The sequence below is a fragment of the Rhyacophila brunnea genome, unplaced genomic scaffold (assembly GCF_057557595.1).
Source record: "Rhyacophila brunnea isolate RB1 unplaced genomic scaffold, BYU_Rbru_1.0 scaffold_21, whole genome shotgun sequence".
Taxonomy (NCBI): Eukaryota; Metazoa; Arthropoda; class Insecta; order Trichoptera; family Rhyacophilidae; genus Rhyacophila; species Rhyacophila brunnea.
In genome coordinates, this window is record NW_028232871.1 from 32,372,340 (window position 1) to 32,386,920 (window position 14,581).

General features: G+C 36.4%; 1 protein-coding gene across 2 annotated transcripts in view; it reads right to left on the reverse strand.

The window, feature by feature from the left end:
• The window catches only part of sdt (MAGUK p55 family member stardust), a 299,466-nt gene that overhangs the window by 166,988 nt on the left and 117,897 nt on the right, over positions 1 to 14,581 (reverse strand). For both annotated transcript variants that reach the window (XM_085948727.1, XM_085948728.1), the window contains one exon: positions 4,750 to 5,192. In XM_085948727.1, coding sequence (XP_085804853.1) covers positions 4,750 to 5,192 — 443 coding nt within the window. The remainder of the gene's footprint in view (positions 1 to 4,749; positions 5,193 to 14,581) is intronic.

Here is a 14,581-nt window from a genome sequence, read left to right on the forward strand (position 1 = left end):
GCAAAGTGACGTGTGTCTAACTCGCCGTTTTCTCAATGAATGCGAAGCCGGCGAAGCGAGTACAAAATTTCGTCGCGCGTACAGTTGAAAATTATTTGGCGTTTCACTGATGCGTCACCTTAAGGGAAGCCAGTCGGAAACCCCGCTAATTTTCATAGAAGATTTATGCAAAATTCATGAATTCAAGAATGAAAACCTCACCTAACAACCAAACCTAAATTAACTTAACCTAACCAAACCAAAAAAATATTCCAGTACACCGACTATTTTACCAAAATTTGTTTGCCGCTAGCTTTCCGTAAACCGACAAGAACCAAATATTTTACAACGTTTTTATTAGCTCGTATTCTTATTTGTCCGGTACAAATCTTGCAATCGATTTTTTACTAACTTCCCGACTAGCTAGACATTTGAAACTTTTATAATATATCAAAACACGATGCCAATGCATTCTTTTAATACTTTTACCCATCTTTAAGTAGAATTGAATTCATTTTCAGTTAATTCTGTTTAGTATGAAAAGTTATTTCGGAAGAAATCCGTAATCCAATCCACTATTATTGGTTGCTAAGTGGATGGCCATAGCAACTAAATTATTAATATATACGTGCGTTACTATGGAAATCAAAATGATATTTCAGTTTTCTTCTTCTTCTTCGATGGCGCTACAGCTCAAGTCGAGCCCTGGCTTCCTCCACCGCCGTCCTCCAGCCGGAACGGTCCTCCGCACGTCTTTTCCAGTTCATGATTTTTAGCAGCTGGTTGGCATCTTTTGTAATGTTGTCACCCCATCGTGTGCGTGGCTTTCCCACTGGCCTTTTCCCCCCTGGGTTTCCTTCGAGGATCTTCTTCGGTATTTCAGTTTTCAGTATTTCTATATTTGTTTGTTTTTTATTTATTTCAATTATCAAGTGCAAGTTTGAACATATTATTATTGAGCATAATTTAACATAAAATTTAAAAACGTTGAATAAAAAAGTTCTTTTTATCTTGTAATTATTTCTTTGTGTGGTAACAAATAAATATGACTGACAAAGTTTAGTGTGCACTATTATATATTGAATCTTAACAGCCTACCTCCACCCCTCGCCACTGAATATAATATGTCCCATTTTAAAAACACTCAAATATCTTTAAGTGAAAACAAAATAACACTTCTCTCACCGTAAAACAATAAATGGCTGCTGCCGAAATCGCCATTATATTTCCGAGCGGAAAGACTGTTTGGCTAAGATAAAACTATAAGCATTCGTTATTTATCGCCGGAACCTTTTCACGGACGTTACAGGCTACATAACAGCGCCGAGAGGTTTGCAGCTATCTGCCGGCGGTGGAACTCGGAGGAGGGGATTTTGGGAAAAATCACTTTGAAAATTGCTGAAACCCGACGATTTGGAAACGTATCAATTCGAATCTTTGTTTCGAACACTGACAAACGGCGGGATTTTACACCAACCTAGTAGGTACTATCTCCAGAGTAGGGATTCCAATCCCGGGATCCCAAGCTATATTCGATACCTATGAATCCCGGGATTGATAAACATAATCCCGAAACTTTCGGGATTGATTTTTTATCAATTTTTATGGAAAATAAAATAAAAACGAAAATATAACAGAAAAAATACTTTTAATAACAAATAACTATGCTTATTAGAAATAAACTGAGTTTGAATTTATAAGCATGTGTAAGTTGCCAATTCATTTTATTTTTTCACATAAATTAATAAAAATGAGAAAGATTGGAAAAAACAATGCCTCGCACTATTAACAAAGTAATTCCACCATGATCTCATACGTTTTACGGCATATTTGGCTGACTCATTAGATTTATGAAGCGGAAAGGCCATAAGTACACCATGATTTGCTGTACTATTTTAAATCTCGCTAACCCATTCATTAAGTCTTTACTATCAGAAACAGCAATCTCATATTAAATTCACATTATTATTTATATTACAATATTATTTACTCCATTAAATTTCCAATATTGAACGTATACAATATTAACAATAAATGTATTAAATAGTATAAATTATACTAGATTTATTTTTGACCGATTTTATCAATGTTATTTGTAAATATAAAAATGTTATATTAGCAATGGAAAAATATGCCAACCCGGGACTGTCAAATTGCAATCCCGAAATCCCGGGATCAGAATTTTGGATCAGGATTGGATTCCCTACTCCAGAGGATGTCCATCATTATTTTATGTAAGTAAGTCATATTGAAAACTGTCAATTCAATCTTCGACTTTGTCCCGGGATTGTGAGTAAAATCTTTCGAGCAAAGACCTATCAGGGAAACCAGGAGGATCTGTCAGTCCAAATTAAATTCTACATACACAAAGTACCACGATGGACACGCTATAGATGGTCGACCTATAACGTCGCGGGTCCCAGGTTGGAATCCTGGGTCTGGCAAACACGCATATTGTCTTTCAATTTGTGTATGAGTCAGAGTATGGACCCAATAAGTTGAGCAAGTGGCTGACATCCATTTCTCGTAAAAATAAAATCTGTTAAATACAAATCTCTACTCTGTGGAGGCACATTTTTATGGTCTTATTAGATCGGACATCGTCAATTTGTTGATTACCATGGGAATGAATCGCGGATTTTTAGAACAAACTCTGGTGTTCCTCAAGGTTCAAATCTTGGCCCAATTTTGTTTTTAATATTTTTTGATGATATTGTCAAAGTTATAACCAATTCTTCTTGTTTGCTATTCGCAGATGATCTTAAACTTTTTCGAACTATTGAAACCCCATTATGCTGTGCGATGTTGCAGTCTGACCTAGATGCTATCTCGCAATGGTCTATCTTAAATAAACTTGAATTCGCTACCTCCAAATGTAATATTATTTCATTCAATCGTTCAAGGCACACCTTATTGTTCCCATACACATTGTCTGGTATAATATTGAGTAGGGTAACGGAGATAAAAGATTTGGGAGTATTGTATGATAGAAAGTTCACTTTCAATCAGCATATTCTTAACATCAGTACTAGATCTAGCAAAATGCTTGGTTTTGTTATGAGGGTTTCAAAATCATTCGAAAACGTCCGAGTGCTACGTACATTATACGTATCATTTGTGTTGAGTATTCTTGAATATGCCAGCATTATTTGGAGTCCTAATAGGTTCATGCACACAATTAAGCTGGATCGAGTCCACAATAGATTTCTTAGATTTCTCTACTTAAGAACATACGGGTTCTTTCCTTATGATAATGACAATAAAATGAATTTCCCGACTCGTTTTCTTCTGGGTATGCTATCAATGCAATCCCTGTCTACCCGAAGAGTGATTGTTCTTTTAAAGCATTTCTTTTTACTTCTTCGTGGGTTCATTTACAATCCGCATATACTGGCGAATATTAATTTTCATGTTCCCACCAATATCACTCGCAGCTCCACGGTCTTCAAGATACCTCGTCGCAGGACAGATGTTATGTTTCATGATGCTGTGTATCGTGCAATTAGCTTATTTGATGGCACCATAAAGGTTGATTTGTTTTTTATTAATTATATAATGTTTGTAGACGTTTTAAATAGGATAAATTTATAATTGTATATATTATCATATTTCTTTAATATTTACACATGCTGTCTTTTCCACTTTCTTGTCATATTAGTTGTTATTTGTAATTAAGATATTTTTATATATTTGTATGTATTATGTATTATGGCGCATTGGCCAAAAGCTGTAATGCCGTAATACTCTTTTTTATAAATAAATAAATAAATAAATAAATAAATAAATAAGACATGGTCGAAAAAATAAATAAAGTACACGCGCGATTTAAGTTGTGATTATATTATGCTGCACGTCGCGTACTATTACATGACGTCACAGTAAGCTGCCGCTACCGGGGAAAAGTGTGTACTGTCATTTTGCTTGGTGATTAAAATGTTATCAGACTGATGCTCTCATCTCGTACCACATTTTAAACCTTAAAACGAACATCACGAGCAAAACCTGCCGAAATCACAAGAACAATAATGAGGTCACCTCACTTTGTACCTACCGCACTGCATTGACACCTGCATGACTTAACATTTTCTACATGCCTACACATTTTCGACTCATGTCAAAATCGCGTTTGTTGATTTTAGCGATTCGCACTATGTATTTTCTATAAGAATTTTGTCTGGTCTGGTCTGGTCTGCAAGTTGGGTTCTGTTCAAAATATTATATATTGATGTAATATCGCAAGTAATTTTAACGTACGCACACGTAGAAACTGAAAATTAGCATGAATAATAATTGAAAATACATTAGAGTTGGGACTCTCCATCATGGAATTTACAGAGATGGTGATCGTCCAAAATATTCTGCAAAATGACGAAACCATATATTAAATTTGTCGTCGTGACATCGTGACAGTACGCGACGTGGATCGCAATATAATCATAACTTTATTCCCGCGTATATAATTATAACAACTAATATAAAAGTCGACTAAGTAGGTATAGTCTATGTTTATGAAATGTCAGAATCATCATGAAACATATAGCTTGTGTGTTTTTGATTTGGTAAGTCCTAGTAATCACGACATTAATAATGATTATATTTTTATGATTTATTATCCAATTTCGAAATATAAATCAGTTTTGCAGTGCTGTGCATACTATACCTACATATTATGGAGAACGACAAGAGTGGGCGATCGCCAGAAGACCAGCTGTCTGGACTGTATTCGAAATAATGTTTAGGTTTTATATAGAATAGCCAAAAAAGACTCACCTAGGATCAGCACCAACGTACAGCTCAGCAACCGAAGTTCTTCTAATCTCTGGCTTCCCAATCAATTTCTCCGGAGCTGGAGGCACAGGACTTGACACTTCAACTACACAACTTTCCTCACTATCCTGCACGTGTCTCTTGACAGGAGTAACCTGCGCTGCGACGGCTACTGGTGTGCTGCTAATCCTTCTGGTGTCCGCGACATGATTTGTCTTCTCCGGTGGTAGACCTTCGGGCTCTGGCTGTTTCTCTGGGGCTGATGCCGGGTGTCCGTTGGGCAGAGGCAAGGGCAGAGGCGGCTGGAGTACCTGGGCGGCGGTCACCACGCTGGGCGCGGCTTCTCCGTTGTTGTTGATGGATGTGATGTAGATGGGAGAATTGGCGATGAAGCCGTTCAGCTCCTTATCGGCCGCCGATTGAAGTGATCCCGATGCTTGGTTTAACTGGAATAAAGAAACAAGTCATTTAATCATCGCAATTCTGGAGGAATATATTTAACATTTTTTTCTAATAAGTGGAGCCCATGGGCAACACGATTACGTAGGTATCCACAATGACGTCCCTTGGGGGTAGGCAGGTCATGCATTGCATAGGGACGGCGAATGATGGAACGACTACTACAAAGATTACAAATTTCGAAAGAAGTGGTGATTTTCCATGAAGCAGACGATGCGGTCGCTTCATTAGAAAGTATAGACAACATAATTATTTTTGTTTAATAATACCCATTGTAATACACAGTATTTTAATGACGGTTTATTGCAACCTTTTCACAAGGGTGCATTCAAACCTGTCAGTGCCACAAGCCTCCACGTACCTAAAACCACCACTGTTTGAGAGTAGGTTTCATGGAAATGCTCTAATTTCAGTAGATGATTTATTTCCTTGTTTAATATTGTAGAAAATAAATAATAAAATGGGTAGTAAGTAGGTAACTAACGAATTTGCAGACAATTTGAAACTAAAAATAAAGAGGGATGGTATTTCAAGTCTCTTTTCCTAGTGACGTCACTGGGTATCCATATTAATTAACTGGCTCATTTTATGTACAAAGAATAATTTTATTGTTGATAGTCATTTTCCCAAACCATCGGTTATTTTCATGGGATCAAACACACATTGAAAAAATAACGTGTAATTTTGCAATTTGTACAATTATGTTTATAATATAATAATATGTATATTCTACTAAACTTTTACTTTGTGTAAGGCCTTATACTCATTTAGTAGCGAAATTGATAATTAAAATAAACATGCCTTCAATTCCTTATATTTTTTATTGCACTTAAACCATTTTTCCATTTGTAAAATTTTAGATACCTAGTGATTATTTTATGTTACCACATGAGTAAACATTTTAATACATTCTTAAGTAGACATAAGTACAAGAATCACGAAATAGTACGAGATTTTTCACTGTATCTACATAATTAGATTTTATTTATTTTACCAGACAAAATTATTCGTTTAAAAGGGCTTTTAATATAATTAATTATGTTTAATATCCGTATATTAAAACACAATGCTTACGGCCCTTTTAATTATTTTGTAACTAACGTGTTAATTTGCATTTGAAAAGTAATTAGCAAAAACACAATTTTGTGCGGCCCATAAGCTATGGGTTAAAATTATTGATACACCACTGCTAATGTTTTTATTCCGTTGGTACATAATTATGCGACTTTGGACTTGTGAATTTGCAAGACTTTGAATCGTTTTGGAATAATAACCACCGTGATTCACACAGTATTGTAAAATCAGGAAAAAATATATTATAAGTATAATTCTTAATAATATGCAATCACAATAAAATGGTGACTAAATTACACACGCGTTTAATCTGACAATTCACTTTACATTGACAGAAATTATATCGACAAGCTGTAAAACAATAACAGATTCTCTTATCGTTTTAATAATTGATATTGTGTTGGTTGTTTAATTCGTTGAATATTATTAATATTTTATAGAGAAATTAAGTCATAATATTATGGTGTCGTCAACTGGCACATTTAAAAAACAATCTGAATTTCACCCTTGCTCCGCTCTTTCTTTGTGTTTTATAATATCATGCAATATGAACTGTCCATATCAAGGCCTGAACAAAAACGATGCATAAGTGCGAGTGAAAAAGTATTCGACATCCTTATAATCTCTGCGACACGCGCAAGTGTAAGATAAAAGGTTTTTAGCCGGCTCGCACATCACAATTCGCCTTGTGTGCCTAACGGCCATAAATCAAAAGTTGACAAAATTTCGACGAATGTTGCATCGTACATCCTCGCACATCTGCCCAGCGGCAAACGTCAAACACGAAAAAAGAGAAGTCTCTCGTCTGCCATTTTTATTGTGTTGGTTGTATGAACAAACGTCAAACGCGGCGGCGTGAGCGAGCAATGACATTGTAGACAGAGACAAAGACAGAAATGACCGATGGCCGCCAGCTGTGCGCTTGCGCGGAGGCGACATTCCCGAGATCGACATGCACGCTTTGGCCATTGCAACTAGACGAATGTCGCAGGGTCGCAGAGTTGCAGTTGCATCGGCCAATCTGCGAAGGTCCATTTGATAACGTTTGTTTCTTGGTTTACGATGACGTCACATCGACGAATTCGTCGTAAGACGCATGCGGCGAGCTCTAATGTGCGAGCCCTCTTACATATGTGTGAGATGATTTGCTATGGTTTCGCCGCCAAATCTTTGTTTTTTGCTTAACTAAGCGTCGATAACTTGCGAGCGCGTGTTGCTAAAATTGCTATTTTTTTTGTCAGTGGTAAATATTTTTAGTTAATTAAGTAGAAAAGATGGTTCTGTGTGTTGTAATAAAATTTGGTAGTCGTACTGATAAGCAAGAAGATGGTATTACGTTTCATAGGTAAGTTGATACATGTTCGTGATAATTTATTTGTATATTATTATATATTTTAATATCACGTGACCTAGTGTTTCTTTAAAATAGCTTAAATTGTGGATATTTTTACCTAATGGTAATTTTTACTTGTGTATCGATACTCGATAACTCCATAATTCAAATGAATGTATTAAAATAAACAAAAAAAAAACCATTAATATATACATTACTTTTACCGCGTACCTACACCATTTGAAAAACGCTGCGGTACAGCGTCACACTGACTTTATTCTTAGCGATAGGTAGGGAGGGCCGCCAAAGATCCTAGCTTGGGGGCCTGTTACAGAATGTGGGGCCTTTGGGGCCAATATACATGGTAACGCCAACCGCGCTACGTAACGTTTGATTCCAAATGTATACAATTTGAACTAAGCAAGACCATTTCAATTGGATACATTTGGAATCGAGGCCTGTGTTGACACAGTGACGTCTCCGTTGCCGTGTCTTGGCCCTAAGACTGTTCACACTCATGAAAATATTCGTAATCCTCCGCCGATGTGCAAGTATGAAATCATATTATTATGGCGGGCAGGCGGCGCGCAGACACATGGTATGGGGGATCCATTTAGAAAATTATTCATAAAAAATTATGATTGATTTTTAAGGCCGCGTCTGAATTGAACAAACATTGCATGCACCAATTATTCATGACTGCCACGACCCTTCCACGGCCACGGTCCTTACGTGTCGTAGAATACCAAGAGAAGTGGCGCCAACCCTTTGAGAAGTCTGTTCGACAGTCAAATAATTTGGGTCACGAGCCTCAGCCATGATGTCATAATAATAATTAATATTCCAATCACCAAAATATATTTTTATTTTTTCGTTTCTGAGGGGGGGGGGCGGACCTGAACCCCTCCCCTTTGTGTGCGCGCCTGACAACATGGTAAAATTCTAATGAATAATGTAATTCGACTTCTTATCGTTGTTGGAAAGAAAAAAATAGTTTTAGCCTAAAATAATAATATGGTAATTTTCTTGAATAGCGAAATTATTGTCATAATATTAATATTGCCATGTTTACATCTTCTGATATTTCGCATGTGTTTTTGGTGGCATATGGTTTTTGTCAAAACAGATATGTAACTAATATAATGGTAATCTGTTTGGCCCTACGGTGTCAGCGGGTGACCAAGTAATAAATCTGGACAATTTGTAGCCACTTTTGATGTCATTTCATAAAGTTTGTCCTCAGATTTCATCTCAATTATTTGGAAAAGATAACAATATGCTGATATTAAATAAAATCGACAAATGAGTATAAAAATCTTTATATAATAATTGTAATACTAAAATTCCTAACAATAGTTTAACCTCAGTTGTTCCAACAATAAATTTCGTTCAATAAACGATATATATAAAAAGTTCTTTTTATCTTGTAATTATTTCTAAATTGATTTTATCAAAATATGTATATTTGAAATAGCGTTTGCTGTTTCAAATCATTTTTTTTTATAATCGCGGAATAAGTATTGGCGGTATATAATAATAATTATTGTATCCATGGCCCTCACACCTTGAAACGGGCTACTTACCTATGGGTATGGCTAAGGGTTGTGTGATGTTTTACAGCATAATATTATATTCTATAATCTAAGACAGTAGTGTTCCCCAAATGGTATTCCGCGGAACCTCAGGGTTCTTGCGAGGTAAAATTAAGGTATTCCATGTATCTTCAGTGTTTCTTTGTATTTTTAAATAAATCTACTTGAATTATTGAGTTGTTGGCACTCGTTATAATAATATTATGAAGCACTGATCGTGCCCCCTTTTGTGGTGGTTTAAAACGTAACATGCGACCCTTCGCCATATTGGATAAATAGCCATTTTTATTAGTCAGGACACACAAACAAAAATAATTATAACATAAAAAAATTCTACACGTCAATATATATTACAAATCTGACAAATTGCATTATTTAGACAATTACCATTAGAGCAAATTCGTGTTCTTTATTATTACTGTTCGACCCTTCACGCCACCCTTTCCTCCCCCGAAGATCGGTCCACCAGGTTAGAGCCCTGTCAGACCCTTATGGGGGCCATGATTATATCCATTCGTTTTTTTGTCGTCTTTCCTCTTATGCCTAACACGCATCTTTTCAGCCCACGTTGTGCACTTGTCAGTTTTAAATTTTTCTTACATTAAGAGTCTATGTTTCACATGCATACTATATGAGCACCGGTATGGTACTGTTCGGTTAAAGCGGATACAGCGGAAAACGCATTTTGAAAATAGCCGATAAACTGGATTATTTGTTAGTTTGGGTTAGTTTAGGTTAGGTTAGGTTGGGTTAGGTTAGGTTAGGTTAGGTTAGGTTAGGTTAGGTTAGGTTAGGTTTGGTTAGGTTAACCTAACAAATAATCCAGTTTATCGGCTATTTTCAAAATGCGTTTTCCGCTGTATCCGCTTTAACCGAACAGTACCGTATCAGATTTTATTTTTACGAGAAATGGATGTCAGCCACTTGCTCAACCTATTAGGTCCATACTGTGACTCATACACAAATTGAAAAACAATATGTGCACTTGCCAGACCCAGAATTCGAACCTGGGACCCTCGACACTATAGACTGGCGTTTAAGCCACGCGGCCATCGTGGGTGTTTTACAGGGATGCCATACGCCTGCTAGATACAAAAACTTAAAAGTTTGATGTGGCAGGGAATACTGTGGACTGAGAAAAGTGAGGGGAGCTATGGTAGGCCTTCATCCAGCAGTGGATCGATCCTAGATGATGATACATGATATAGTATAAAGTTTTAATAAAATAACGAAATAGGTCTATGAAAAGTTATAAATTTATAGATGTTAGGTAGGTATAATAAAAATGCATCTACCAAAAAAAGTATTAGTTAGACTGAAATAGATAAAAATTTTAAAATCTGTATCGGCAAAATAAAGGAGCCTGCTGGCGCAACAACACCATGGCATTACTGATAAGATGATAAGAAATGATAAATCGAGCTAAGCAAATAAGTACCTATGCAATATTTGCATGGTGATATCGTACTTCATCTAGAATAATTATCCTAAGCAGACGCGCACACAACGGGGGACACAACCGGACCCCAGAAACGTAAATAAGTTAGGCAAATGCAATATTGCTTCTTCTTGGTCTTCCAGGACATCATGACTGGATATAGTGACTCGGATGATTGACAGCCTATGAACTTGTTAGCTTCAAGCAATCTATGACACGCAAGACCAGTGGCCACTGGGAGACCCGTGACACTCAGAAATTGGCGAGACTATTTGGGGCATCCAATATTTGCTTTAATACTCCGATGCGGTATGTCGAAAAGATAAGACGGCGCGGAACACACAAACGGACACTAATGATCCTGATAATTGAGGCGTCTCCCGAAAAGGGCTCACGTTATTGGAAAGTTTTATTATTTTATCTGCCACAGTTTTTGAGATATTAGCAATACTAAAATGCTTACCGTAGAAGAGGGATCTATATATGATTATTTTATTATCCAAAATAAAAATTTGTCAATGATAAAGATTGCTTTCATGAACATAATTATTATCACAGATATACTCCAAACGTCTGCATGATCAAATAAAACGTTTTTTTCCTCTCCTGAAAAATTTTGTTTTTGCATATAGACCCCTTTTCGGGGGACGCTTTCAATTATGACCGTTAATAAACGCGCATTCGATAACCACTTGTGGATGCAACAGCTCGCAATAACTCGTAGGTGAGCTAATTACTTTAAAAGGTCATGCATTACAAATGATACTAAGACGCGATGGGGCACGTTGTAATATAGGTACTATATAATATACAGAGTTCTCATGGTTATCAACAGGGAACTCGAGGAAACTCCATCAGGCATCTACCCCTGGACCCGGTTATGTCAGGCAATTTGTACGTATGCATTTTTTGGACGTATCATAATTTCATCGTGAGCTATTGCATCGGAAACCGCGTTGAAATCAAATTCATGTCTAAATAAAACACTTTAAAATACGTTATAAAAACTACCTGAATACAGGGGAAAGACTGAAAATGAGTAGGTAAGTAGGTAAATTAGAAATACAATCACATCGTACATATTGAATGGTTCATGATTCCTATCGACCTAGTGTGTAATCGATCAACATCTATCGAACATGCCTGCTATAGGCAGTGACGCCCCTAGGCAGCGCCAAAATGCCGCCCTATTTTTTATACAGTATTTTTATCCTTTCACGATTGCAGTATCTAAGAAATGTGCTGTATGGATCCATTACTAACAAAATATCAGACTGATTATTCGCAAATCTGCCCGTGTAGTTTCTGGTCATCAAGGACGTCGAAGGGCAACGGCAGTAAACTAGATATCGCAAACCCAAAAAAACCAGTGAGCTGAATTTGTTAATGAAAAGATATTTTCGTTATTACTAAGTTAACACATTTACTGCTGACCAGATAATTACTAATTAATTGCCACATTTAAACATCACGTTAATTATATCAAATGGCCAACTAATGCAAACGCGCCAGTCGCGTAGTCAGCACTGATGGTAGCTATTTCTATATATTCCAAATGATTCTCCTCGATTTGCCGCCCTTCGAGTAACTGCAACCCCCAAGCGACGATCAATCTGGCCTACCCCCACGGGATGTCACTGGCTATAGGAGATAAGTTGACCAGATGATTTCTTTGACAAGATTTCAGAACAAAAAATGTTGAATAACGCTGGTCTAGACGACAATATTTGTGCAGTTAGTCATAGACCTGGATGACCAAGTCAAATCATGTCATTATAACCCTTAATGTTAAATTTATTTGCTTTCGAAGAAAATATTCTATCTAATGTCGTGAATTAACTTTAGACACGGATTTTATTATTTCCGTAGTGAAAATAAAATCATGTATCTGGTTATTAATGGCGGATAAAATATAATTTATTATCCTAGACTAGGTCGTCTGTAGAAATGAAATCGGATACTGGAAAATGATTCCACCAGGAGCGGAGCGAGGAAAACGGAGACAGGCTACAGCAACGAGCGCTCATTTTCGTGAACCCCGAAATTATCATCGGATAGTGTTGCCATTAGATTTAATTTAATAGCGACTATACTGTAAATATACATTGTTACCTATCGATTTCGTTGAGCTACAATTACTTAATGAATTATACAAGTAAAGAGGCGACTTTGGATCTGCGGATGCCAGAAGAGAACCTCGACTAGGCTTGCCTGTTCTTGAAACCAACAGGATTCCGGTTACTATCTTTTAATACATAGTGTATACGGCGAAGTTACAGCATACTGGTATGACCTGGAATGACACAAGAAGACTGTCGAGTGACAGCCGAGAGCGCCGTGTGGTGTCAATATGCTACAACAAAGGAGCGGACATGGCCGAAGAAGAAGAAAATTACCTAACTATTTTAAATCATAAAATACTATGAATAGTTAGAGCTTTATTGTTTTGGGAATTTCAGGTTTCTGTGACAAATAAACTCAAAACATAAATTGGCTACGAAAGATATGATAATTTAACTGCAAAAATGACAAAATGAGACTTAAGAGACACTGACACTGAGATACATATTTTGAAACAAAAAAGTTATTACACGATATAAGATGCTTTAAATTATAAAAAACATCATTTATCTATGATGAAATTAAAATTGCCTCGAGCTATATACTTCATAATTCACGCACTCCCGAATCAACTCCCCATGTCCAAACTGTCCCTGCAACCAGCAATGAATACTTGGTTTGCGACGTGTCGTAAAGTTAAGTAGTGTGCGGCGAGCCTAATAGCTTAACTTACGAAAAATGTATAATTTGCTTTTTAGATTCTCAAACCTTTTGTGTTCGTTAAAAATTAAAACGGGGGGAATCGTTTACTTCTATGGCAACACTAAAATTGTGCTGAGAACGTTAGAACGTTCAAGATAGGTACTTACATATTAATTTATTATTAAAACGATACGGCTCGTGGGTCTGGTAGTTGTAATAATAATAACATCAAACTGTTTTCACTCGGTAAAAAGTATAGTGAATATTTTATTAAATTCGCTTCTGGCAGTAAATAGGGGGCCAGACCCGTCGAGCTGACTGTCCTGTAAATCCTCAACACTGGAGTCATAAACATCCAGAAAGGCAATTTCAACTCACCGATCGTAAAAGTAGTGATTCGTATAATTTATTGGCCTTGTAACAGAAGCTAAGGCAAACGGAAATTATTCCGAACGGGAGAAAAAAATCAGTCTCCAGAGAAAGATGGAACACATTTCGCGGCCTGGCTTATTCGCTATATTGCGTAAAAAATAAGAGATGGCTCTGTGTGCTAATAAATTTTGAATTTGGAATTCGCAAGATAATCCGAAATCGCCTGCTGATTATAATATATAAATTGTATGTAGTATATTTCGCCATATCATAGTTCAGTCTTAAGCTTCAATTACATTGAGCTTCTTTACGAGCTGTTTGTTGGCGAATTTATAATCTGCCTAAGTCGCCCAGTGTAATCATCGAACATATTAGCTTCTTCGATGATTACACTGGGCGACTTTAGAGGCAGATTATAAATTCGCCAACAAACAACTCGTAAAGAAGCTCAATGTAATTGACGCTATAGGTACCGAAAAGCGATGGCCGTATAGCATGCAGATCAACAAACAAAATGAGATTCAATAAGAACATTTATTTGTCATATTGATTGGCATCAAATATCTGATAATAACGCTGTCATTATTATCAGATATTTGATAGGTACGACTTGATACTTACGAGCACCTAGCAGAATTTTATATAAATACCTACATAAAATATACAATATGATTGTAAATTGTCTTTCCTTTGTATTCCGGTAGTAGTTTTTATAAAGCATTTGTGTTTTATTTATTAAGTACATTATTTTAATCTCAATACTTTGGTTAACTGTGATACTGACAACTGCATAAGTTCAAATTT